The 24,464-nt window shown below is 40.0% G+C and overlaps 1 protein-coding gene across 1 annotated transcript in view; it reads left to right on the top strand.

The window, feature by feature from the left end:
• SKB1 (SHK1 binding protein 1) overlaps positions 1-24,464 on the top strand; it is an 85,251-nt gene that overhangs the window by 26,198 nt on the left and 34,589 nt on the right. The window contains exons 6-13 of the mRNA XM_087682800.1: positions 580-689; positions 1,614-1,689; positions 1,782-1,868; positions 17,632-17,716; positions 21,362-21,456; positions 21,597-21,632; positions 22,142-22,210; positions 22,396-22,464. Coding sequence (XP_087538926.1) covers positions 580-689; positions 1,614-1,689; positions 1,782-1,868; positions 17,632-17,716; positions 21,362-21,456; positions 21,597-21,632; positions 22,142-22,210; positions 22,396-22,464 — 627 coding nt within the window. The remainder of the gene's footprint in view (positions 1-579; positions 690-1,613; positions 1,690-1,781; positions 1,869-17,631; positions 17,717-21,361; positions 21,457-21,596; positions 21,633-22,141; positions 22,211-22,395; positions 22,465-24,464) is intronic.

The following is a 24,464-nucleotide window of genomic DNA, read 5'->3' as shown; positions in this document are numbered from 1 at the left end:
TGCTCTTCATTATTTTGATTTTGAAATTTTTGTTATACGCTTCCGAGGTTCAGCATGTAGACTCAATGACCAAATGTTGTGTAAGATTTCATCTCTCAGTTTTATTCAATATTTGATTGATGAACATATTTAAACACTGTGTTAGCAATTTTGAGCAGCCTAACTCTTAATGAGTCAAATCACACTCTGCTAACCCAAAAACAAAAACATAGCCATAAATGCATTGATTTCCTGGAAATGAGGGCTATATTGCCGTGGAAAGCAAAGAATTTATTGCAACTGGTCTTCAGAGGCTTGGCGTAAATAATTGGTTTGCATGTTTGTTTGCATCTGTACACTGGGCTTCTGGGCTTGGTCACTGTTCATGAAGTTTATCTCAGTGCAGAGTGTAAAATATTTGGCTACAGTATGCTGGGGCTGGGTTGAATTACACATGGCACTAAGTTATTTTCAAATTTCCCTTGCTAATACTTTCTTTGAGTTCCATATGGTGTGTTGTTAGAAAGAGCTTTATAGAAGTTTTAAATATAGTCATTGCTTCTATCCAGTGACACATTATGTTTGTATCAATCGATATAGAAACGAGATCCTGTGTCAGGAAAGCTTGTTAGCGACTCATGGGAGTGGTGGAACATGTTTCGCTTGCTATGTGAGCACCACAGCCATCTGTCTGTTGCTCTTGATGTAACGTAAGTGTCTCTGCTTGGACATATAAATTTGTCTTGCAAGAGTGGTATATTGATGATGTTTGTGTCATTGTGTCATACAAAACAGATAAGTTAGAACTGTAGCAGGAGCTGGAAGTTTTGTGTTATTAATGTGGTCGACAGTGTATATGGTTAATGTGGAAATCTTTGAGATGCTGAAGCTGCCCTCTAAAACTAAGATGTAGTATGATGTAAAATAAGTAGCTTATTGACTCACTCTCCCCAATGCATTCATTCTTATACTTAACAGTTATCACAATTAATGTATGTTTTGTCCATCTGTAGCTCACCTATTGAAAAAACTCTGTTTTGTCTTTGCCCTAGATACTGTCATCAACTACTGGCATCTCAAGCATCTTCTGATGTCCTCCTCTTGTTGTTGGCTCTACTGTGGCTGTGATCTCGGTTAAATCTCATGCTTAAGAGCCTCAGCAGCATAGAAAAGTCATTATAAAGAGAGAGGACAGGTTTACTTTGTGAATCTAAGAGATGAAGCTTATTATGGCCTTGGATGATCCAGATTATCATGGCTGTTCTTACTTATTTAATGATTTACAGAATTGCATGTACACGAGATGATTTGTGTGAGTTTTCCTTTTGTTTGAGACTGTTGACAAGAATATTTCAATGCAGCATAATTGATGCACTGTGTTGCATGTTTTTGATTGACAATGAATGCATGATTTTTGCACACTTTGCACATATGGTCTTACACGTCTCATTAATTGCTTGCCTGCAAGGTGCCTTGGTTTATTAAGTAGATAAGCTTCTGCCTGCCAAGGTGAATCATTTGTTGAATTATCTGATAAGGCGGTGCAGCCTCTATTCTAACACTGCTATTCAAGAAACTTAATGTTTTTTAGGCTTCTAGCCAAAGACTAATTGAAGTGCAATGTGAACCTGCAGAGCTTCTTTACCTTCTCCAGCATCCATCAAACGGTGGTTAGGGGAACCTGTGAAGGCTGCTATCTTGCACACAAGTGTATGGCTTGAGATGCTTTATTTGTTGCATTGTCAGGGGCGAGTTCCAATGACCACAATAGTGCTTTAACTGTGGGTAATTCTGTTAACTAGGCATTTTTAACAAACAAGAAGGGGTACCCTTGCCTTTCAAAGCGTCATCAGAATTTTCTTGCAACACTTTTTGACCACTCTGTGCAGGTCAGTGTCTCTAAGCTTTATGTTTGCTTCATGCTTCATGCTGTTTTCAGATCCTTTTTGTTCATCACCTGTATAATATGAATTTGAAAGTGACTTTTGTATTAACTTTGAATTTAGGATTTGGAAGTTGAAAATTCTAGCTTGAAGTAAAGTTTTTTTTACATAAAAGAATTACTGTATCTGAGGAAGCTAAAGAATTTGTACAAGAGAACACTGGATGGGTCAGTATACAATACTTAAAAAGCTTGTTTCTTTTAGTCTGATAACAAAAAGATCTGCATTTCAAGACTTTCTTATGTTAACCTACATGCAGGTTACCTTGCATTTGAATAAAGTGCAACTGACTACGGAGTCAGATTTCTCTTGCATTGTTAATACGTCCAATTGCAGAGTCATATGTCCCTTGCTTTGTCAGTTTGACCAATTGAGAGTCGTATGTTCTCTTACTTTGTTAGTAGACATTGCAGTGTATCTACCTTTGGAATAGTCTTGTGGTGCTCATGAGCACATAGGGACCTAGCTCCTGAGTAAGTTGGGGGGAATGTTGAGTAGAGTTTTTGACTTGTAATTGTGCATATCTTTAAGACTAGCCTCCATTTAAGTTGTAAACTAGTCCAGCAAGGGCCTCTTTAAGACAATGTGAGTTACATTTGTGACCAGCTTGTAGTGTTCCCTTGATCTAGCAGGTCTCCAAAATGCACTTGCACATGTAATTGAATTCTAGTGGATGGGGGACTGGCTTAGCACCTACTACCTAGTCAGTGAGAAAAGCCTTGCCTAAATTGGAGGGAGTTTGTGTGAGGGTGTTTTGTTGGTTTCTAAACAGATACTCTCCGTTTTAGGGTGCACCAAATGAAGCTAGAGCTTGTTACTATCCATCAAAGGGTGCACTGAATTAAAAGCTGGAGTCGGTCCCTATAAAAGTTGTTCAAGGGAGGTGAGAGAGGCGATGTGAGGCTAAAATGCATTGTTGCAAAGGTAGCATCTTTTTGAATGGTCTCCAAAGAATAAAGGGGATCTTGCGAAACATAGAAATCCTGGATGAACATACCATCAGAAAGAGAACTTTGGACTGGTTAGTTGTCTGAGGCCTCTCTTGAAAGTATCTGGATGCTGCTCTGATATTTGCATTTGCAATGCTTGAATTTTTCTTAGCCAACATGATAGCAACTTGTGCCCCCATCTTGACTGCCATTACAGATGGTCCAATGGCCTTAGCTCGCTGAAAACAAGACCTGTCTACTGATCCAAAAATTTCAGTAGACTTGCAATTGACTTAGAGATTAGCATTATCTGATGTCCAAATCTCCTTTGTGAGATCAGCAGTATGTGATGTGAGGAGAATACCTTAGGGTTTGCAGAAAAAACTCAAAGGTTGATTAAAACCACTGAACTCAAGGAGACTCAAGAAAACATAAAACACAAAAGTGCAGAGTGAAGAACTAACTCAATGAACTGAATAAAATAATAATGTCCAAAGAGGGGAAGAAAGCTCAAATCACTATCTCTGTAGGAGTGGGCTGAGCGAAGGGAGTCAATGGAGACAGCTTCCAGATGATCCTGGAGCAGTACAACACCAAATGGTGGAGGATGCCACCACAGTTGGAGAAGAAGGAAATGCCGCTGTAGCAATTCCCAAAGTGGGCACCAGCAAACATAGCCTCTGGAGGAGAAAACACAGCTGTTTGGATGGTTGGGAAGCAGACAGTCTTAAGCTAGAAAAGGAGCACTACTGCCACACAGCCCTTTGGAGGAGTCATAGTGCTGCATTTAGCTGTCTCCAGCTGATGGCAGCAGGCTACTCACATTCTACAGTGTCTGGACAGACTCCATGATGACATCAGCTCCTGTTCTGCCCTTTCCAGCTATGGCACTGATCCGATTTGGTGATAGCGGGTTGCATACAAGTGTGTCTTCACGATGACATCAACTCTTGATCTGCCCTTTCCAGCTATGGCACTGATCCGATTTGGTGATAGTGCGTTGCATACAAGTGTCTTCCATGTCATGCTTAGTTTCTCCCATTCTACACTGTTTAGGGAAGGTTTGAGGGTGGAGAATTGAGGCTGAAGTTGAGCCATCAGGGACAGCAAAGGGACCTGATCTACAACACTTTCTAGGCTTGGAACAATAAGGCAATTGCTAGGTCATCACGAGAAAGTGAGAGAATTTTCTCTGATTTGTTCTCTGCAAAAATTAGGGTTTCTCAGCTGTCTAAGAAGCATGGTGTTAAATCTCAGCCATGCAACAATGGGATTTTTGGAAATTTGAGAAATTATAGCAGATTTGAGATGGATTGCTAATCTACAGCTAGGGTAACTCACATGCAAGTGTAAAAGACCCATTTTGTGCCCGCTTGGGCTAAAACAAGGTGCAAATTTGGGGATTTTGATGTTGGTCATTGTTTAGGGTTAGAAATGCAGAATTGTCTCTCTTTAGCCATTTCTTTGTTTGATAAATCCTCAATCATTCTCAGCCATTCCTACTAGGTCAAGGGTGGGCAGCAGTGTATTGACTGGCAGAACCCTAATTTACATCAGAAATTAGGGTTTCTCAACCACCTCGAATTGTGTGCCCATTAATTGAAGATCTAGTATCCAAAGTAGGAGCTATATGTTGGGAGTAAAGGGCCATTGTGCCTTTTATATGTGCACGGGTGTGAACACACCCTTAGCACATTTGTACTTTCATATATATCTATCTAAAACCTAAAGAGGTACACTAGTCTTTTGTACCCAAGAACATCGTGCATCTCTCTCTTTGACTCTCACTCTCTACTTTGCACTCACACACACACACACACACTCTCTCTTTGTGTTGAGAGAGAGCATTGCGTGTCTCGATCATCGCGCTTTCTGTCATAAAAAGTGGTATCAGAGTAGGCAAGGAGTGCATGCTTCTCGAGACAGATTTGCCGTTCTGATGTGATCGTGCTTCTCAAGGTGTAGTCAAGCGTGAGCTGGGTGAGCAGGTGATTGCCATGTGGACAGTTGACGGGCTGTTGGAGAGTAGCCGGGCATGCATAGTGGTCGTGTGCAAGGAGTGACCAGGCGTGCTGGTTGGGTGCAGTCGGCTGCTGCAAGAATGACGACTGGCGATAGGCAGGCGACCAGGCGACGACGGGCAGATGCTGACAGGCAGGTCAACAATTTTTTTCTTCAGAAATACCCTTTTCTCTTTTCTCCCTCATCAGGCGTTCACATGCAAAGGCACAAAGTCAAATTTTGCCAAAGGAATTTGGGGCTTTTCTTAGATATGGGGACTTTAATGCAGAACCGGACAATCTGACTCAGAAATTGCAAAATCGGTGCACATTTGCTCGGGAATTTCGGGGCTTTTCACATTTTAGTGAAAATTTTTCAATTTCAGTGGAAGTTGTGCACACCAGACGCGAGAAATTTGGGGATTTGTCTAGATTTGATGCGAGCAAGACACAATAGTGATATTTGTCTCAGAAATTGCAGGAATTTATGACATTTTGCCTTCGACATTTGGGGCTTTCATGTACATGCAAGAATTGGGCTGAAATTTACCCAATTTCTCGATATTGATGCACATTGGACCCTGTGCAATTTGGGGCTTTTGCTGTTTGGGCGAAATTTGTGCGCATTTGGTCATTTTATGTACATGCCTGTTTAATTCCATGCAATTTGGACACCTAGCTCTTGGAAAAATTCGGGAGTTTTGTTGAAATTGCTTTATTTTGACAAAATTGGCCTATTCTATGCATGTCAGAGACAGTGCAGATTTATGGTTGATGCTTTGAGCACAAAAATTTTGGGGCTTTTGACCGTGCATGTCAAATTTTGTACCCGTGGGTGCATGCACAACAGAAATTGCAGCTAAAATTTGAGACTTCTCATGTAATGTGATGTATTTGCCCTTGGAATAGCTGTAATCAGTTGTGGAGTGCTGTAGCACAAGGTTTAGTGCTTCTGAAAATTCATTTGCAAATCTGAAATTTTTGCTTTTATGTGGTTATTTATTACTGGTTGGTACTTGTTTGTACCTTGGTCACTTGTGTGACAGTTTGGGCTTGCATTTGCTAAATTTTTTGGTCACATTGGACTGAAAATCATGGCTGACAGCAGTCATCTCATGCACATTAAGAAGCTTGAAGGAGCACATAACTTTGTAGTTTGGCAAAAACAATGCTATAATATCCTGTTGCAGAAGAAGCAAGGAAGGCCGATTAAGACCAAGGGGAAAAACCCTATAGATATGGAACATGAAGATTGGGATGAGTTAAATGAGCTTACACGCTCAACCATCGAGCTATTGATTTCTAATGCCTTGCTGTTTAACATTGAAGATTTGGATTCTGCCCATGCTATTTGGACTCGATTAGAAGAACTGTACGCATAAAAGAGTGCCGCAAGCAAAGTTTATTGGCTAAAAAAGCTTATGGATTTGCGTATGAAAGAGAATACAATAATGTCTACTCACTTGAGTGAATTTAACTCCATTTTTAGCCAGTTGGTTGCCTTGAAGTTCATGATTGATGAAGAATTTAAGACTACGTTCTTACTTTGCACTCTGCCAGAGAGTTGGGATACATTCAAGATTGCTATGAGCAATTCTAATGCGATCCTTCTGTATGTTGATGTAGAGAGTGCTCTACTCATGGAAGAAATGAATCGGCAGAACAATGCATCCAGTAAGTCTTCCAGTGCTTTGCATACTAGGGGCAGATCACATCAGAACGGCAAATTTGATAGCAAGGGACGCAATAAATCACATCGTAAGAATGTTGAATGCCATCATTGTGGCAAGAAGGGTCACTTTAAACGTGACTGCTACAAATGGAAGAAAGAGAAAGGAAAGGGCAAGAAGACAGATGATAACAAGGAAGAGAAAAAAGAGAGTGAGCCTAAGAAGAGTAGTGTCAAAATTGAAGAGGTAAATGTAGTCACTCATGACAATGACAGTGGGAATGACGTACTCTTTGTCTCTTTACACTTTAGTATACATGCTTTACTTGTGGATACGGATGATGACATGCATACTTGGATTCTAGATTCAGGTGCTTTCTTTCATGTAACTCCTCATCGTAAGTAGTTTTCTTACTATATAGGGGATAGACATGGTGTTGTTCATCTTGGGGACAACTATGCATGTGACATTGCAGGTATTGGCAGTGTGTGGTTGTAGTTTTAGCATGGTTCTGTCTTCACACTTCAGCATATACGGTATGTACCTAAGCTCAAGAAGAGCTTGATTAGCACAGGGCAGCTAGATGACGATGGATTTTATACCACCTTTGGTGATGGAAAATGGAAGATCTATAAGGGATGTAGAGTGTTTGTCAAAGGCTGTAAAAGTGATACCCTGCATTCTCTCCATGTATCTAGTGTGCGTGACCATGTTGTTGTCATGACCGAGCAACCAAGTGTTTCTTTGTGGCATGGCCGGTTGGGACACATGAATCAAATTGGAATGAAAGTGTTTTCTCGTTTGGGTTACTTGCCTTGTCTTCGTTATGTTGATTTTGAGCATTGTGATCATTGTGTTTACGGTAAACATGCACAGATGTCTCATAAGAAGTCTCTTTCGTTGAAATCTTCTCCTCTAGAGCTAGTACATTTTGATGTATGTCAGATGCCAGGGTTATCTTTAGGGGGAAAGAAATACTTTGTCACCTTTGTCGATGATGCTACATGGAAGGTATGGGTTTATCCTATTCGTAGCAAGGACGAAGTGCTTGACAAGTTTAAAAAATTCTTGGCATTGGTTGAGAATTAGACTGATAAGACACTTAAGTGTCTTTGCTTTGACAATGGTGGGAAATATGTGTCCAAGGCCTTTTAGGCATTTTGTGACAACAAAGGGACATAATCCGCCCCAAAATGCTATTGCAGAGCGTATAAATCTAACCATTCAAGACAAGGTCCGAACAGTGCTATCACATGCAGCTTTATCTCATAGTTTTTGGGCAGAGGTTGTTATGACAGCCGTACACTTAATTAATCGGTTACCAAATAAGTCTTTTCGGAGGGGGGAGAGTTTCCCAAGAAGCGTAGTCGAGCAAGCCACCTTCGTATGCACACTTGAAAGTGTTTGGTTGCGAAGCATTTGTGCACATACGTAAGGAAGAACGCAACAAACTTGAGTCAAAGTCCTGTAAATGTATTTTCCTAGGATATAGTGATGAAGGTGAAATGGGGTATAGATTATGGGATCTCGAAAAAAGAAAAGTAGTACGCAACAATGATGTTATCTTCCAGGAAGATCGCTTGCACAAACAGCCCGAAAGAATAGAAATACCTTTTGGACAGCAAAATGTACTTGTACAACAGCAAATACTTGTTGTAAATGAACTCGCAAATGCAAAAAATAATACTGTAAATGATCAGCCAGCCATCGCCCATAATGATGAGCCATTGGATGTGCAGGAACAACCAGGACAACAAGTTGTTAATGCTGATTTGCAGGCTGAAATGCCAGGACAGCAAGCTAAAAATGGAAATTTGTAGACTCAACAGTCAACAAACAATGATCATTGGGTTAGGAGATCGTCTAGGGCTACTAGACAACTTGATAGATTTCATAGCAGCTAAGAAACCCATTTCTTTGAATTTGAAACTTACGAAACGTTTCTTAAAGTACGAAACGTTTCTGAAAGTAAAAAACGTGGGCGTTATTATTATTATTTATTTTTCTGGTGAGTTGGAATCCAAAACATGGTTTTTTTAAACAAAAACTATTGGGCAATGTTAAACATGATGATGATGATGTGTAACAACTCGTGAGGGTCTCAAGATTTTGAATGAGAGACTCATTTTTTTGTGATTTTATTTAGTTATTTGACTTTGTCAATCTAGTATCTATTCTTGTCTCGAGATTTGAATACTATATGACTTTAGTCTCATTTATGACTTATTTATGATATATTATGATTCATTCTCGATTTTGACATTTTGTCAGTTCGTTTTGAAATGAGAATCATGATGTTGCAACTTGACTCAGTCCATATTATAGATAGGCTATTTACATGTTAATTTTAATTTTCTTTGTATGATATGTATGAATCATAATGTTTGAGTTCTAAACCATAGTATAGCTCGTCCAAAGACTAACTTTGACATAAGTGACAAGTCAATAATGGATCATGGATATGTAATGTATAATGTATTATTCTCAATTGACTTTATTATCACTCAAGCTCAATCAGCCATTCTTTGTTTAAGAGAGAGTTCCATAGAGGTTTAGAACCTCTTTTTCCGGTCAAAACTATTAAAAATCCCTATTAAAAAAAACACACGTTTCTTATTTTACCCCCTCTTGAAAGAAACTTATGAAACACGTTTGTGACGTTTCGTTTCTAAACGTTTCTAACGTTTCTGGTTGCTATGATAGATTTGTTCCTGGTGTAAATAATGTGGCTGATTATGTCATGTTGACAGACTGTGGTGAACCGTCTTGCTTCAAGGAAGCAATGGACAGATATGATAGCAAGAAATGGTATAAAGCCATGTTGTCAGAGATGGAATCTCTTGAGAAAAATGACACTTGGGACTTGGTGCAGTTGGTTTAAGGGCAGAAAGCCCTTCTATGCAAATGAGTTTACAAGATGAAGGTCACTTCTGGTTCCTCACCAAAGTACAAAGCAAGATTGGTTGCAAAGGGGTACAAGCAGGAACATGGATTTAACTTTGATGAGATATTCTCTCCTGTAGTCAAGATGGCTACATTGAGAACCATTTTGGGCTTGGTTGCAGCTGAAGATATGGAGCTCATACAGATGGATGTAAAGACTACATTCTTACATGGTGATCTACATGAAGACATATATATGCAACAGCTTGAAGGGTTTGTGACGAAAGGGAAAGAGAAGATGGTATGCAAACTCGAAAGGAGTTTGTATGGGCTGAAACAAGTACCAAGAGAATGGTATCATAAGTTTGATACATTTATGCAATCTCAAGGTTTTCATAGAAGTCAAGTGGATCACTGCTTGTACACCAAGAAGGCAGCAGATGACAGCCTATTATCTTGGTTTTGTATGTAGATGACATGTTGATTGCTAGCAGGGATACTCATGCCTTAGACTCACTGAAGCAAAGTCTTCATGGCAGTTTTGACATGAAGAATCTTGGTGATGCAAATCACATTTTGGGCATGCGAATACTCAGAGATAGGTCAAAAGGATTACTCTATCTATCTCAGCAAGAGTATATCTCCAAGGTTTTGCAGCGTTTCAATATGGAGGGGGGGGGAAACAATTGGGGTTCCATTGCCTTCATATGTGAAACTCAGTGCAGAGGACAACCCTACATTTGATGATGAGAAGGCTGAAATGGCCAAGATACCATATGCTTCAGCTGTTGGCAGTTTGATGTATGCTATGGTTGCTAACGTTGCATTGCCTTTCCAGTGGGAGTGGTTAGTACATACATCTCAAACCCTGGTAAAAAGCATTGGGAAGCAGTGAAAGGTATTATGAGATACCTCAAAGGCACAAAGGATTTGTGTATCTGCTTTGGAAAGCAGAAGACATCTGTCGTTGGCTTTACGGATGCAGACTATGCTGGTTATGTGGACTGCAGAAAGTCCACTTTTGGGTATGTGTTTACCTTCACAGGAGTAGTCTCTTGGATCTCCAGGCTACAAAAGTGTGTTGCATTGTCTACTACAGAGGCAGAGTATGTGGCTGCCATTGAGGCATGTAAGGAGGCTTTATGGCTTTCATGTCTGGTGGGAGAGCTTGGCATTATAGAGTTGTTCTCCATTGTGATAATCACAGTGCTATCATGCTAGCACGGAATCCCGTCTTTCATCCAAAGACGAAGCACATACAGGTGAAGTATCACTTCATTAGAGATGTACTTGATAGCAAGAGCATTGAGCTTGTCAAAGTGCATACAGATGATAATCCTGTAGATCTTCTCACGAAGGGTCTTCCAGCAAAGCGGTTTGCTTACTACCGATAGATGATGGGAGTTGGATAGATATACTTTTTTTAGCTTTGTACATACCTAGACTTAGCTGATTCTTTTCTCCCCTTAAGGCACATTGCCTTTAAGTGGGAGGTTGTTAGGAAATAAAGGGCCATCGTGTGCCTTTTATATGTGCACGGGTGTGAACACACCCTTAGCACATTTGTACTTTCATATATATCTATCTAAAACCTAAAGATGTATACTAGTCTTTTGTACCCAAGAACATCGTGCATCTCTCTCTCTGACTCTGACTCTCTACTCTGCACACACACACACAGACACACACACACACACGCACACGCACACACAGTCTCTCTCTCTCTCTCTCTCTCTCTCTCTCTCTCTCTGTGTTGAGAGAAAGCATTGGGTGTGTTGATCCTCGCTCTCTTCGTTATAACACTATGGTTAAAGAAATTGTAGTTTATCTGGAGGAGAAAGCTCCAAAGAAGGATGATAAGCATAAAAAGAAGAAATCGATTTCTAGAGCTTTAGGACAGCATGAGTCACCAAATGGTGAGGGGATTGAGCCTCAAATGACATCAAATACTAACAATGAGTAGAAGCAAATGTTGTCTATGAGGCAAGCACATAAAGAAATACCGCAAGGCACTAATTGTTGGGCCCAATCGAGTGTTAGTTGTCCAAGATTTGTGATAAAGTAATTGTTTCACATTTGTGAATTTTATGCTTGTTGTAAATTTTGTTAAATGAGGTCATCTACCACCCTATTGGAGAAAAAAGGTTGAATATGGTTCTATTGCAAGATCTATCTCATGGGGACGTATATTTTTTATTGCCTAGCTTTGGCATAATTATTTGTTCACATGTGAGGTGCACATGTGAATTCAAATGAAAATTAGAACAACTTTTAAGTTCAAAGGGCTTAGCACATTAAACGTGGATGGATTGTGGCCGTTAATAGGTGGGGACAAGAGAACTACTTATTGCTAGCCATTAATTAGTTGTTGAAAATTAGAATCTCGAGGCTGAGTTTGCATTAGAATGTTGCCACTTGTCATTCAGAGAGAGAACTTGCAATGCAAGCCTTTGGGAGGTTGTGTGGGGTTGGCTGAGTTTAGAAGGGTGACCATTCCAACCAGGCAACAGTCGAGAGAGAGTTTCAAGTAGGGAGGAGTTTGCAAAAAATCAAGCGATATCAGATTGCCCATGCGCGATAGGATAGAGGTAACAACTTTCCTTCTCTGCTTGAGTGAGAGGTAGTGCTAGAAGAGGAGGGCTCACCAATTGCATTGGGGTTTTACTCCCCTTTTGAAGCTCTCGGCATGTATTAGCCTATATCTCAATGTACCACATATTGGAGTAATACAAGATAAAGAAATATAGTAGGAGCACTAGTTGTTTGGGCCAATCAAGTGTCAGCTGTCCAAGATTTATGTGCTAAAGTAACTAATTCAGATTTGTGAATTTTATGCTTGCTGCGAATTGTGTTAAATCAGGTCATCTACCATCCTATTGAGAAGGAAGGTTGGTTTCACACACAATGCCAACGCTCGGGCCATGGTGACGAGGAGTGTCGTACTAAAGGCTTAGGGTCTTCCAACTAAAAGCAAGCCTTTACTGCATTTGAATTCATGGGTGATATTCCCCTTGGACAATCAAGAGGATCCTCCTCCAACTAGTGCACCTACTGCTCTTGCTCATGCTTTTGCTCCTTCTTGGCCACCTTAGTGGTGCACTACCTAGGTCCCTTAAGATACTTTAGGCTAGTCTAGCATTACTTGTTATTAGAACTCTGAGTTCATTTCATTTTAGCTTTCTTTACTTTTATTTTCAGCATCGAAGTATCTCACTAGAAACCTTAATTTGCAGCTTTTGATCTCTGTTTGGTACATATGTTTTGGGTTTTGTATTCTAGTTAAGAAATAACATGCAGGTTTGCATTGGTTCTTCCTAGGTCGGAGACATGGGTTGATAGCCATTCCTTTGTGGTTTCATCTTCTTTTGAGATTAGCTCTTCTACTAGCATAGATATAATTATTTCAACAAAAAAAAAAGTCAAAGTGGACTTACATTGCCTTTGTAGGTCCTGGTAGGCCTAGTTGACAAACTTTGGGGTGGCCCCTTGGACTCTTGAGGTAAGATAACTAATGTCTCCATAGTCTTGGTAGGTTCTTGGGTAGTTGATTTTCACCCATAGACTAATGCATTTGCTTTTTTTGGATGGGACGTCTCAAGGTATAGATGGGGTAAGCTACACTTGAAGTCCCTTTTAGGTTCCAGTTTTGGGCTTGAGAGGGGGTGTTAAGATAAAAAGGAGCATTTCACATTAAAATTTTATTCGCTCATTTAAATAACCCCAAAACTAAAACTTAATGCTAAAAAGAGTTTTTGTGTTCCATAAGCAAACTCCACAACTTGGTTGATTCCTCATCTATAAATAGGTGGTGTGATCAGGTACTTGCTATCTTGGTTATCAAATTCTAGCCCCCACCTCCTTCCGCATGGTTGTCTAGCCTCTCTAGCCACTATTGCTCCCACCTTCTCCAAACACTCGTGCCTTGATTCCAAGTGCCCCCTTGAAACGTCCTTCTAGGATCCAACCTACACACGAGAGACCACACAAGCCATATCCACACATAAAAGGGAGTGGACACTCACCTCCTGGCCATAGAGCCTACCCTTGAGCTTGGAAGCTAGCAACACGTCAGGTTATGACCACATCCCAAGGGTTGGTGTCCCATACCACCAGCCCACACCATCCCAGTGTACGGATGCGTTGGCCAATGGGGCAAGAGTCCAAGAGTGGTAAACACACAATGAATGTGCGCAATAGGGCCTTGAGTCCTATCAATAGGACTCGGCTGCCCTAACCCGAAAGTGCCCTTAGTGCGTTCTTACTAAGTCACTTCATGACCAGTGTGATCAATGCTACTAGTGCCCATTGGGATGTCCAAGGATGTAATAGCCCCAACCCCCTCGGATGAGTCGTATTGCTGCAATTCGCCGTCTCCTACCGATGCTTGCATCTAGTTTACATTTTGCACTGCCCAAACAAACTCCACGGTGATGTCAGCCCTTGTTTAGCCCTTGTTCAGCTACGGTTCTAGTTCTGGTGCTGGACAGCTGCATTTTTGGTTGAACAAAGTTATATTGTTGCTGCCTGCCCTTGAGGTCTCCATTAATATGAGATCCTACAGGCTGCATTTTGCTGCTTGCTTGCTTGAATTGGTGGTTATAGCACTTGGGATTCGTCTTCAATGGACATCACAGTCCGACTACTCACTCAGTCCACTTCCACAATAATCGGCTGTTGGACAACTCTGCATTTGAGCATTTTGTACACAGATTCATTCATTTACTTGAGAATTATCTTTCCTCTATATCTGCATTTTTGTGTTTTTGTTTGAGTTATTGTATTTTAGTCATGCTCATACATTCTGTGTTTTCTTAGTGCAAACCCTGGCATATCTTCATAGACAGCAGCATGAATAGGTGAAAACGTCGGTAGTGAACTGTTTGAGGGATGACATCAGCCAAGCTGGTCCTAAGAACATTATAACATAGTAGTTTTGATGTTGGAAATACCAGCCAGAAGGCTGCAAACAGGTTGCCTGCAGCTGGAACAGATTGTGTAGCAGGGTGGCAGTTGGCCGGCAGCAGGGCAGCCTGTTGATCAACAAAATACAGCAGTTTGGAGTTGTGGCAGTTGGCAGCAAGTGGAGCAGTCAAGAACAGGTGGACAGCAAGGGTGGGGGTGCAACAACTATAGAATATGGATGTGGGGTGTGCAAAGTGGCTGCACAGACCCCTATTTATAGACACATGAGTCAACCAACTAGCTAGGGTTGTGCTTGGACCCTTCGGGTATACAAAAAATTGGCACCCATACATTTCAGGGATATTTAATATTTAAGTTCCAGGGATGTTCATGTCAAAGAAGTGTGGAGCAATGGAAGCAAAGAGACATTGCTGATATAGATTTCAATGAACACCAAGCATAGAAAAGAGAAGTTGCAACAAGAATACAAGAATGCAAAGGAGAATAGACTCAAGAAATGGAATCCATATACCAAGGCTCAAGAAGAGTATCAGATACCCAAGCTATGCACTCTACCAACAATTTAATGAGCCGAAAAAAGGGGATTAAAGTTAATTAGCCCTTTGTTGCTTGATGTGTGATCTGCACTAGTATTTAAGATCTTGCATGGGTGTCTAGCGTGTGTTTGCTTTCCTTTTGGTGGTAAAGGTGCTGCTGTATTCTGATTTATTTATGGATAGATAGACAACTGGTTTCACCAAAATCCAAATAAGAAAAAGTTACCGCTGGTAGATTGGCAAATGTTGATCTGACGTGCCCAATCTATATGACTTGTTTGTTTGTAGTTTTAGAAAGCACACCCTTGTGGTAAAATACATGAAAGTGGAGACTACCTTCTGAGATGTCTGAAAATGCTTTAACTGCCATGTATCCTGGGTTTGGCATGAATGTACTGCATACTGAAATGGCATGCTGAATGTCAAGTTTTATGTTGCAGAAATACAAGACTGCCTACTGCCTGTGCCTGCTGCCTGACCGTAGAGAGTGGGGTCAAAAGATTCTCTAGGGGTTTTGGGCACTGAGCTTGATCTCGATCTTCATGGGAGTGCTTGTATGATTGATTTGTGCAGTTTGATTGTTTCTAGTATACGTTTGAATGATGTTTTGATTCGAAGAGATTTAAAAAATTGGATGCCTAGGTATTAGTTAAGTAATCGGAGGTCTCTAACATGAAATGTCAATTGCCACTCATCTTCATGATTGTGATCATATTGGAATTGTTGCCTACATGAGTGTGCCATCTATTTCTAGGACAATAATGAATATATGGTCCATTGCTGTGTGCTCTTCTGGCTTTAAGTCTTTGCTGTAACCTTTTTTCTCAAGACAATGCTGTTTTTAAAACTTCTTGTCCAAAAGAATGCTTTTGTGGTGAAATATTGACCTTTTTCTATTTCCTCCACATTTTTCACTAAAAGCAAAGTCTCAAAGTCTCCTCAAATTGTTAAACAGCCAAAAAATACCTTTGTTCTGGCAAAACACGAACCAATGAAGTGTTTCATTCTCGTGTTGTCAAACAAAACTTTTAAGGCGAGGTTTTTAAATTTAAAAAGGATGTTTCTGGGGATATGTTTTGTCTTGAACCATCCTGCAGTTCTATCCAGAGTGTGTATTGGTTTGTTTTGCTTTCGTTTTGTCTTACTTCTCTCGCGGGCTATCCTATGCCCATTGGCTGCCTGTTTCAATTGCAGCCTGTGACCTTGTCAAGCCTGATTTGGCTTCAGTCTCCTCCATCATTTTCTCCATCACTTTCTCCTCCTCCTCCATCCCTTTCTTCTCCTAGTCCATTGTGTTGTCCTCTTTCTCCTCTTTGTACACTTTCTCCTTCATCTCTTTCTCTTCGAACTCCACTTCCAAGTCCTATCTCTTACTTTTTCTCATCTTTCTTCATACTCTTCTCGTGGCTCATATTCCTTCGTCTTACTTCCCTCTGCCTTCAGGCTTGAACTTGGATCTTCATGGCTCCACACAATGATTTTACCCAAGATGTTTGGGAGGATATTCATCCACCATTATGGAAGATGCGAAATCAAAATTGTGGTTTTACTTTTAGTTTGATCTTTTCACTTTTACTTTGAAGTTTGCATTTTGTGAAATGTATCATACATGTATTACAATATAAAATGATTCACGAGTCTTGGTGTTATATGTACATGTTTGTGATTTGTGAATCACGAATGCTAATTTCTAAATGAGTAGAAGCTAGATGAAATAGATATTTATATTCTAGGCTCTGAACTTTTAACTTTTGAATCAAGGATCTAGGTCCTATGTACTAATAATTTTAATATAATTATAATAATTTAATTATTATACTTAATAGTTTTCAAAACCTTGAAATGTGGAAATCTCGAAACCTCAAGGCGGTCAGCGAAATGAAACCTTGAAATCTTGAAACACGAAACAAGATGCAATGTTTCTGGTGTCTATGATTCAAACTCTAAAGTGCCTTAAAACTGTAACAGTCCATGGTTAAAATAAGTGGATGCAGCAGCAAATACATCTATCTAGTACATTAGTAGCCTCAAAGGTTTTGGGATGGTGCAACAGTCATTAGCAAATGCAAAACTGTTCAATCTTTGAAGATGGGCAGCCCTGGATCAATATAATAGACTTTTGTGTTCAAAAAATGGGAGTTATTCTAACTTTTGGGGAAAATACCTCAAGTAATCCAAGAGTACAAAATACTGACACATAATGCAGGTGACTCTTACATAAAGATACACGTGCAATTGCTGCTAGTTGCTGCTACGGAGGTTATCTTAGCAATGTGCTTATATGACTGTTTGCTTGTTTTGTTTGAAGAAATGTACCCTCCTGAAAAAGTTGAAGTGTGATGATATAGTCCAAAATCTCAGATAGATGGGCGAAGTGTAACTAATTTTGGTTGGCAATTTTAGTGATCCACAAGGTCGACAACCTTCACTCATGGGGTAGTGCTTGAAAGAGATTTCTCCTGGTTTGGAGTGTCTTCATGGGTAAGGGTGGAATAATTCATGTGAAAAACTATCTGGAGCTTCATCAATAATATTGTGGACTCAGAAAGCAGAGCAGTGTTTGTGCTAAGAGTTATTGGTGGCAGGTTCTTATAATGGATAAAAAGAAATGGCAGAGGCTTATAAAAGGAAAATTTGCCCTTAATGCTCAATTGTTTGTTTTGATAAATTTTTCTTCACATCCGATCCATCTCCTAATTTTTTTTTGAGTTTAGTTAAGAGTGTTGGTATTAGCTAGCTACAACGTACCCTTTTCTGTTGTTCTGCAGGTTGCAATAGTTGGAGAATGTTTTCATCAATTGGATGAAATGGATTATGAGGCTCCTCATTCAAGTCTGACCAATGGATATGGAGGTACAAAGCAATTCCCAGATGAAGTTTTGCAGTAATAAATTTTTATAAGAGTTGGCATTTAGATATGTAAAACATCTCAATGTACCCGTTTTGTTCTGCAGATAAAATACTTGCACACACTTTGATCTTACACTCAAGCCAAATTTTTGGGCCTGCCCAAGGGCCCACTATTTGTTTGTTGTAGGGCTAATTCTCCTCAAGGAAAAGGGCTGTGACAAGCTGTGACTGCATTTCCAGCCATCAGTCATGGCTGTGTTTGGCTTCCATCCAGTATGCCTGCTGCTGACCAGCTGTGCCAAACATCGTTAGTTTGCTGCCAGCCACCGTTTCCATTGCTGTGGTTACAAAATTATAGCTCAAACAAATCAAGCAAACATGGAAAAACATCAAAGAGATGAAAAAGTCTGAGACGAAGGTTGAAGATCTAGATGAGACCCTTGACAACATTGGCTATTAATTGATCATGGTGTGGGAAAGAGTGCAAGCTGTGGTAAACAAAGTAGGCCCAAAATCTTAACATGAAGCTACAAGGAGATATTGCCCTTAGGTGGGACTAAGAGGTTGCCTTTGGATTTGAAGAAGCACAAGAGAGGGCCGACCCGTGCCTAAAGCAGATGAAGGCTGGCAAAGTCCAAGAGTTGAAGAATGGAGACAAGTCAATTAAAGAAAAAAGAAAACATAAGCAAAGCCAAAACTAGAAGAAGGTAACATTTGAAGATGACTTGAAGAAGGTAACTACCCAAAAGATTTTTCCATCTTCTTCCATGACTACAACCTGGAAGGAGAAGAATGCTACCTAGAAGACTACCCCATCAATGACCAGCCTGAAGAAGGAGCCAACCCAGTTGAAGAAGAAGAAGAGGAAGAGATGTGCAACTATGTGAGAGGAGAAGGATGGAAGCTAGATGATGTTGGGTTGAAGTTAGAAGACATCATGATGAGCTTAGGATATAAGAAGGATGAAGATGGATGGACATAGAAGGATGAGCGCTCACACCCATAGGTTACGACCCAACTTGAAGACGAATTAGCCATAGGAGTAGTGTTAGAGAAGGGAGAGGAGATGCGTGATAGCCAGAGTCTAGAAACCCCTCTCCTTGTGGAGATTGGGGGTGAGGCTAGGTGGCCCCCAGTTCCTTTTGATAAAGATGAGGATGAAGTAGATGAAGAGTTACACTTGGAAGATGAGAATGGAAGGGTGATATCATCTTGGGAAGGGAATCCTCTACATGGAGCCAACAATTCATTGTGCAGGGGTGAGATCCCAAAGTTAGAAGAAAAGATAGGTGATGGAGAAGAGAAAGGAGAGGAAATGTCGGATCCTAATCATGAAACACCTCATCCCCATGAAGAAGAGGTAGATGTAGAATAGTTAAGAAAAGAAGATGAAGACAAGAAGAAGGGAGAGGAGATGCTCCATCCAAGTCAAGAAACACCTCATCCTCAACAATCCCAACCTCAACAATCAACCAACCCAACATAGTTCAACTATGATAGACTAGAAGGAGAGTTTGTTGATAGGATCTTGAAGACATGGGAAGAGATAGAAGAAGACCAAATAGACAAAGGTGGAGGAGCCAAATTGGATGAGAAAGTTGGGAGAGCTAGAAAGCCAAAAGAAAAAGAGCAAGGAAAGATAGAGCTAGGCATGAAGGCCAAGGAAGAGAAGATAGAAACAACTAGAGAAAGAAAGAAAGAAAGACAGAGAAAGAGGAGAAAGAGAAGATAAAGGCGAAACCAAATGCCAAGAAAAAGAGATAGGCAAAGGCCAAGCTGAAAGATGAGAAAGAGAATTCCTCCACAATCCCCTCAAGCCACACAAGCGGTTAAGGATGAAGAAAACCATTTGTATGGTCCAAAGCCACACACTCCACTGAATTGGATAAAGATAGCATCAGTTTCAAAGTTCAAACTGATGCACTTCAACCTTGAAGCTGCAAGTCACTTCCTTGACACTGAAGTGGTCATCCCAACCAAATCGGATGAAGCAAGGAAGCAATTGTGCTTCAACAATGGAGTCACCAACTACTCCTTTGAACCCCAAGAGGTGAACCCTTGTGTATTTGAATTGATGGCGCCAGAGGATGAATCCTCCAAACTATCGACAGTGCATATAAACCCTAATCTGCAGGTGCCCGTAATGAAGGCAAGTGTCATATAAGAAATACTAACATTGAGAGATATGCTGCCTTTGAGCTGTAAGCTAGCATAGCCGTTGGCATTCCGAGGCAAGGGGCTGTCCCCTAGATGGCCGGGTAACAAGCCCTTGCTTCCAATTCCACCTGCACACAAAGATGGCACCCATGCTGAAGTTTTCTCAAGTACTTACCCCACCCCTGTTGAAACCCACCACTACGCCTACCCCTCGGGAATGGTACTTGATGGACATAATATGACAGCTACAAGAAGAAAATTGAACCCTAGAAGAAGAGGTTTAAAAATTGGAGAAGGAGATCACCAACTCAACTAACTAGGTAAATGCTGAATTGCAAAAAGAAAGTTTAATACAGGAAGTCATTTCTCAAATTCTAGAAAAACAGCAACAAGAATGGATTGCCATAGAAATGAGAATAGGAGGCCCAAAGAAAGACTAGTATAAGGTTGAAGTCTTTGAGAAAGAGGAGATAGATAATGACATTTACATTAGGAGCATGCAATGTTACAAAGAAAGGTATGTTGAGGCATCCCATTCATTGACATCAGAGGTCTTGTGATCTTGATATAAGGAAGGCGTTGGTATTGAGATACACAGCTGTGCAAGAAGAGATTAATGTGATGTAACAGACCTATTTATTACAGGTCACTAAAATGTGGATGGTGGATGAGCTTACACACGCAGATCAAGAATGGGAAGCCCGAATTAGCCAAAGTACATGAAGCAAGGAAGCAAGGAGAATGGGGGGTCTACTGACGAGGTAGAGCCATCATTGCAGAGTTTTGGGCATCCAAATTGGAAAATGATTGAGCATCTATGAGTTTCTAGGTGGAAATTCTAACATCTTGTATTTTCATCCTAGTGAGGCTGGATGACTTTATTTTGGTGTTTGCTTTCTATTTTCATTGTGATTATACCTCTTCGCACAGGCACAAACACTGATGTATCTGATCTTGGCACAGGTACAAACACTGATGTATCTGATGTTTCTTTTAGGTCACTTTGGCTCTACAGGATGTTAATATAAAAATGGCACCACACACATACCCCACCCCCACAATAAAACCGACAACATATGGATACATGACTCTGTCCCAAAGCTCTTAAACAGCCAAACCTGTCTACTATCACAGTGTAGAAGATTTTCAAATGTTATATCACATTTCTTTCAGTTAACTGTATAAGCATGAAAAGCTTGATGAAAATCTTTGTAAGAGTTGTCCAAGTTAAGTGTGAATCTTGAATGCATGGCTAATTGTACGGTGCATTATTCCTTTTGCTCATGATAATTGTAAACATTCAAACATGCAACTCATGGCTGGTCTCATGAGCCCACAATTACATACATTCATTGTTCCAAGTAATATCTAACTTACTACTTGATTTACTGATAGGAGTTTAACTGTCATGCATATAAGTGTTTGCTATGTTTTGTGCATTGAATTATCGTTATGTAATGCTCTCATTCTTTGTGTGTTTTTTCCTAACAGGAGTCTTGCCAAAGCATCCACTGAAACTTTACCTGGAATATGTTGGCCATCTGTACCGTAGGATGCCTCCTATCAGTGAACAAGAGAGGTTTGAGGTAAGGTTGCTTACAAATAGCTGCTGTTTTGATTGTGTACTGTCAACTACAGATGCTTAGCTTTCTTTAGCATGAATGTGAAGAATTACAATTCAAAACCTATGTTTTCATGGAATTTCTGAAATGACATTCTCTCTCAGCTAGGATATCGAGACTTTTTGCAAGCTCCACTTCAGGTACGCTGGCACACACTCCTACCCTTTTTAGTTTGCAGTTGTGATACTCGGGCTCTCATTTAGTGAAAATTCATGGGCTTCATACTTGTTTGCATAGTATTTGGAAAATGTCATGACCACTTGCATTTCATCTACCACCTGCCTGTCACTGTTTAGAAGTTGGATTGGTTCAGTGCAGTCCACTCCATTACTTGTATATTCATTGCCAGAGTCAAATGAGACAATTGAATCCTGTATTTATGAATTGAAATAACCTGCTACACTATAATTATGATGTCTTTGTCACCCATAAATACTTATTTCTTTGTACATCACTAGTGGACAAACTATGCTCTACCTCCCACACCACCACCACCACCACCACCACCACCTAAGTGTTATTAGGTTGTGGAAAGTATTGGAAGAGTTACCTGTGAATCATAAAGGTGTAAAGGTATTCACCAAAAATGATGTACAATGTTATCGTTGAGAACTTAGTCATGCTGCATTTCATGTTTGTTTTCTTGCAGCCACTGATGGATAATTTGGAGGCACAAACATATGAAACTTTTGAGAAAGATACTACTAAATACAGTCAGGTATTGTATAGCATTGGTTGCTTGCTTTAATGACACAGATATGCATTTCTTTTGACTCTTTTTAAGACTACGGTGTTATTGCTTCATAGATGTCATGTTTAATATTGGTCTGCCTTGTAGGTAGGGTTCTAAAATTGTGCCCACCACAAAGTCTAACATGTTTTGGGACTTGGAATTTTGGACAGTATCAGAAGGCTGTTCATGCAGCTTTGCTTGATCGTGTGGCGGACAAGGATGCTTCAATATCCACTATTGTAAGATACAACAAGTGTCTCTTTGCCATCTTTTGAGTGTGTATGTGTGCACCTGTGCGTGCGTGTGAATGCGTTGGGGGAGGTATGAATTGGGCCTGTTTCTCTGTACATTGAAGTATCGCTATACTGATTTCAGCCAGAAAATATGAGTCAAAGGGCTTGTGACTCGTTTGGTTAGGTGTTTGAAGGTTGAAGTAAGCAGCACATTACAATCCTGCTTGGAGATTGGGTGTAGTTTAGTGGCTGCCAGGAGTTTTGGCACCGTTTGTGTGGATGAATCTAGAAAACCTTCATCAGTGATATAGTTTTCCTTGCCTTTTGTGTGAAGTATCTGGTTAGGACAGTAAGGCTGCTTTGCATTGAAAAGTTTTTTGTAGGGTAGATTGACCAGATCATAATCAATAACCAACTGTAATCCCACAAGTTCATTCTCCAAAATCTTACTCAAGGGCTTAGATTGGCCTGCAGAAAACCAAATACTGAATTCCATTGACAACTGTTTATAGATTTTTCTCTCCCTGTATTAGCAAAGCATTGAAAAACATTTTAGTCAGTATAAACAGTTTAACTCTTTCTCTGTGCAAGAAATGTAATTAAAAGAGAAGCACTAGAATGCTTGTGGCTACAACATAACAATTAATCTAGAAGACATTACATATCTGGAGTATTTGGAGTTGTGAATGTCTCATGCTTAATTCAGCGAAAATCATTTTCAAGTTGACCAATAACAGAAAACAAAATGAAATCAATCAAGCAAGAGGATGTGATCTTGTAGCCTTTACCATGCATCTTGCAAGTTTTCTTGCGGTTTTGCTAACTTGTTTGTTTGATTGAATGTGCAGCTGTCAACAGAATGTGAATGACCTCTTAACATTTTAATTAAGCTCACATACAACATTGACTAAAATACTTCAATTCTCCCACCCTTAACTCTGGGCATGGTGACCATTGCACCAGTAGTGACGAATACGGGAACTAGGCATTCAGCAGACTATATTTTTGTGGCACAAGAGCAGGGCCAAGAATCAAGTTTAGAACCTAAGAAAATTTTGGACCTTTGAATTCCCACCTAGTAGCTTCAGTTAAATACCAAGTCTCATGGTGATGACTCAGTAGCTTGTCATTTAGAAATCTCAATAATACCATTTGCAGCTCTTCTCTCTTAGTTTTGGGGTAGCTGGAATTCATTCTTGGCTGTGCATTCAGTTTGATAGCAGATTTGAAGAGTTTCAGCTATGAATGATTCAATTCAACCTTGTAATGGCCTTGGCAGCAACTGATCTTCTCTGACATGCATTATTAACACTAGAAATATGAAAGGCTCTGAAAGGTAAGCTAAGATTTTCAAAAAAGTTGAAACTACCCAAGGTAAGAACTGCACATTGTGTATAATTTTCCTTCCAAGAGATGTGGCTTAGCTCGACGTCTTGTTATCTAAGAGTTCTGAATTTCAATAGCAAAAAGTTGAAAGAAAAGGCTAGCTTCTCTTTTTGAGTGCCTTACTTTCTCCATGTCTCAAAAATTGGAAAAGTTATCCATTTTGCTTTTGTGCCCTGAATTGGCAATCCAAAACTTAAGACCTAAACATGAATACACAAGCTATACATGATCAGGAAATGTTTGAATTGTTCTTAGCTCCATGGGCACCAAAGAATTTGGTGTTATTTGGATATACTTCCCCAAAATATTTGTTTAATATGTTTAACTTAATCATGATGGTAGGTACTCAAATGAATTTACTAATCTGCATGCTCAACGGAATTGAAGTTATGCATAAATCATATCATTGATCCAATATTTGATCACTGCTTATATGATCTAGCTCCAAACTCAAAGAGAATTTTAATGAGTTTGGCAACATGGCCAAGCTCTCAATCTAAGAGTGATTTTGGTTGAGCATGGCTAGATGGCCAATCTTAAACTCCCCTTCAACAAGCTCAACCAAACTTCCTTTGAGATTGAGCTTTGCCATGTGGCTAAATCTTATGCCCAAAGAGTTG

Source organism: Lygodium microphyllum, chromosome 8 (genome assembly GCF_053477565.2).
Source record: "Lygodium microphyllum isolate KBCC chromosome 8, Lygodium_microphyllum_v1.1.10, whole genome shotgun sequence".
Lineage (NCBI taxonomy): Eukaryota > Viridiplantae > Streptophyta > Polypodiopsida > Schizaeales > Lygodiaceae > Lygodium > Lygodium microphyllum.
This window is presented reverse-complemented; position numbering and strand designations above follow the sequence as displayed.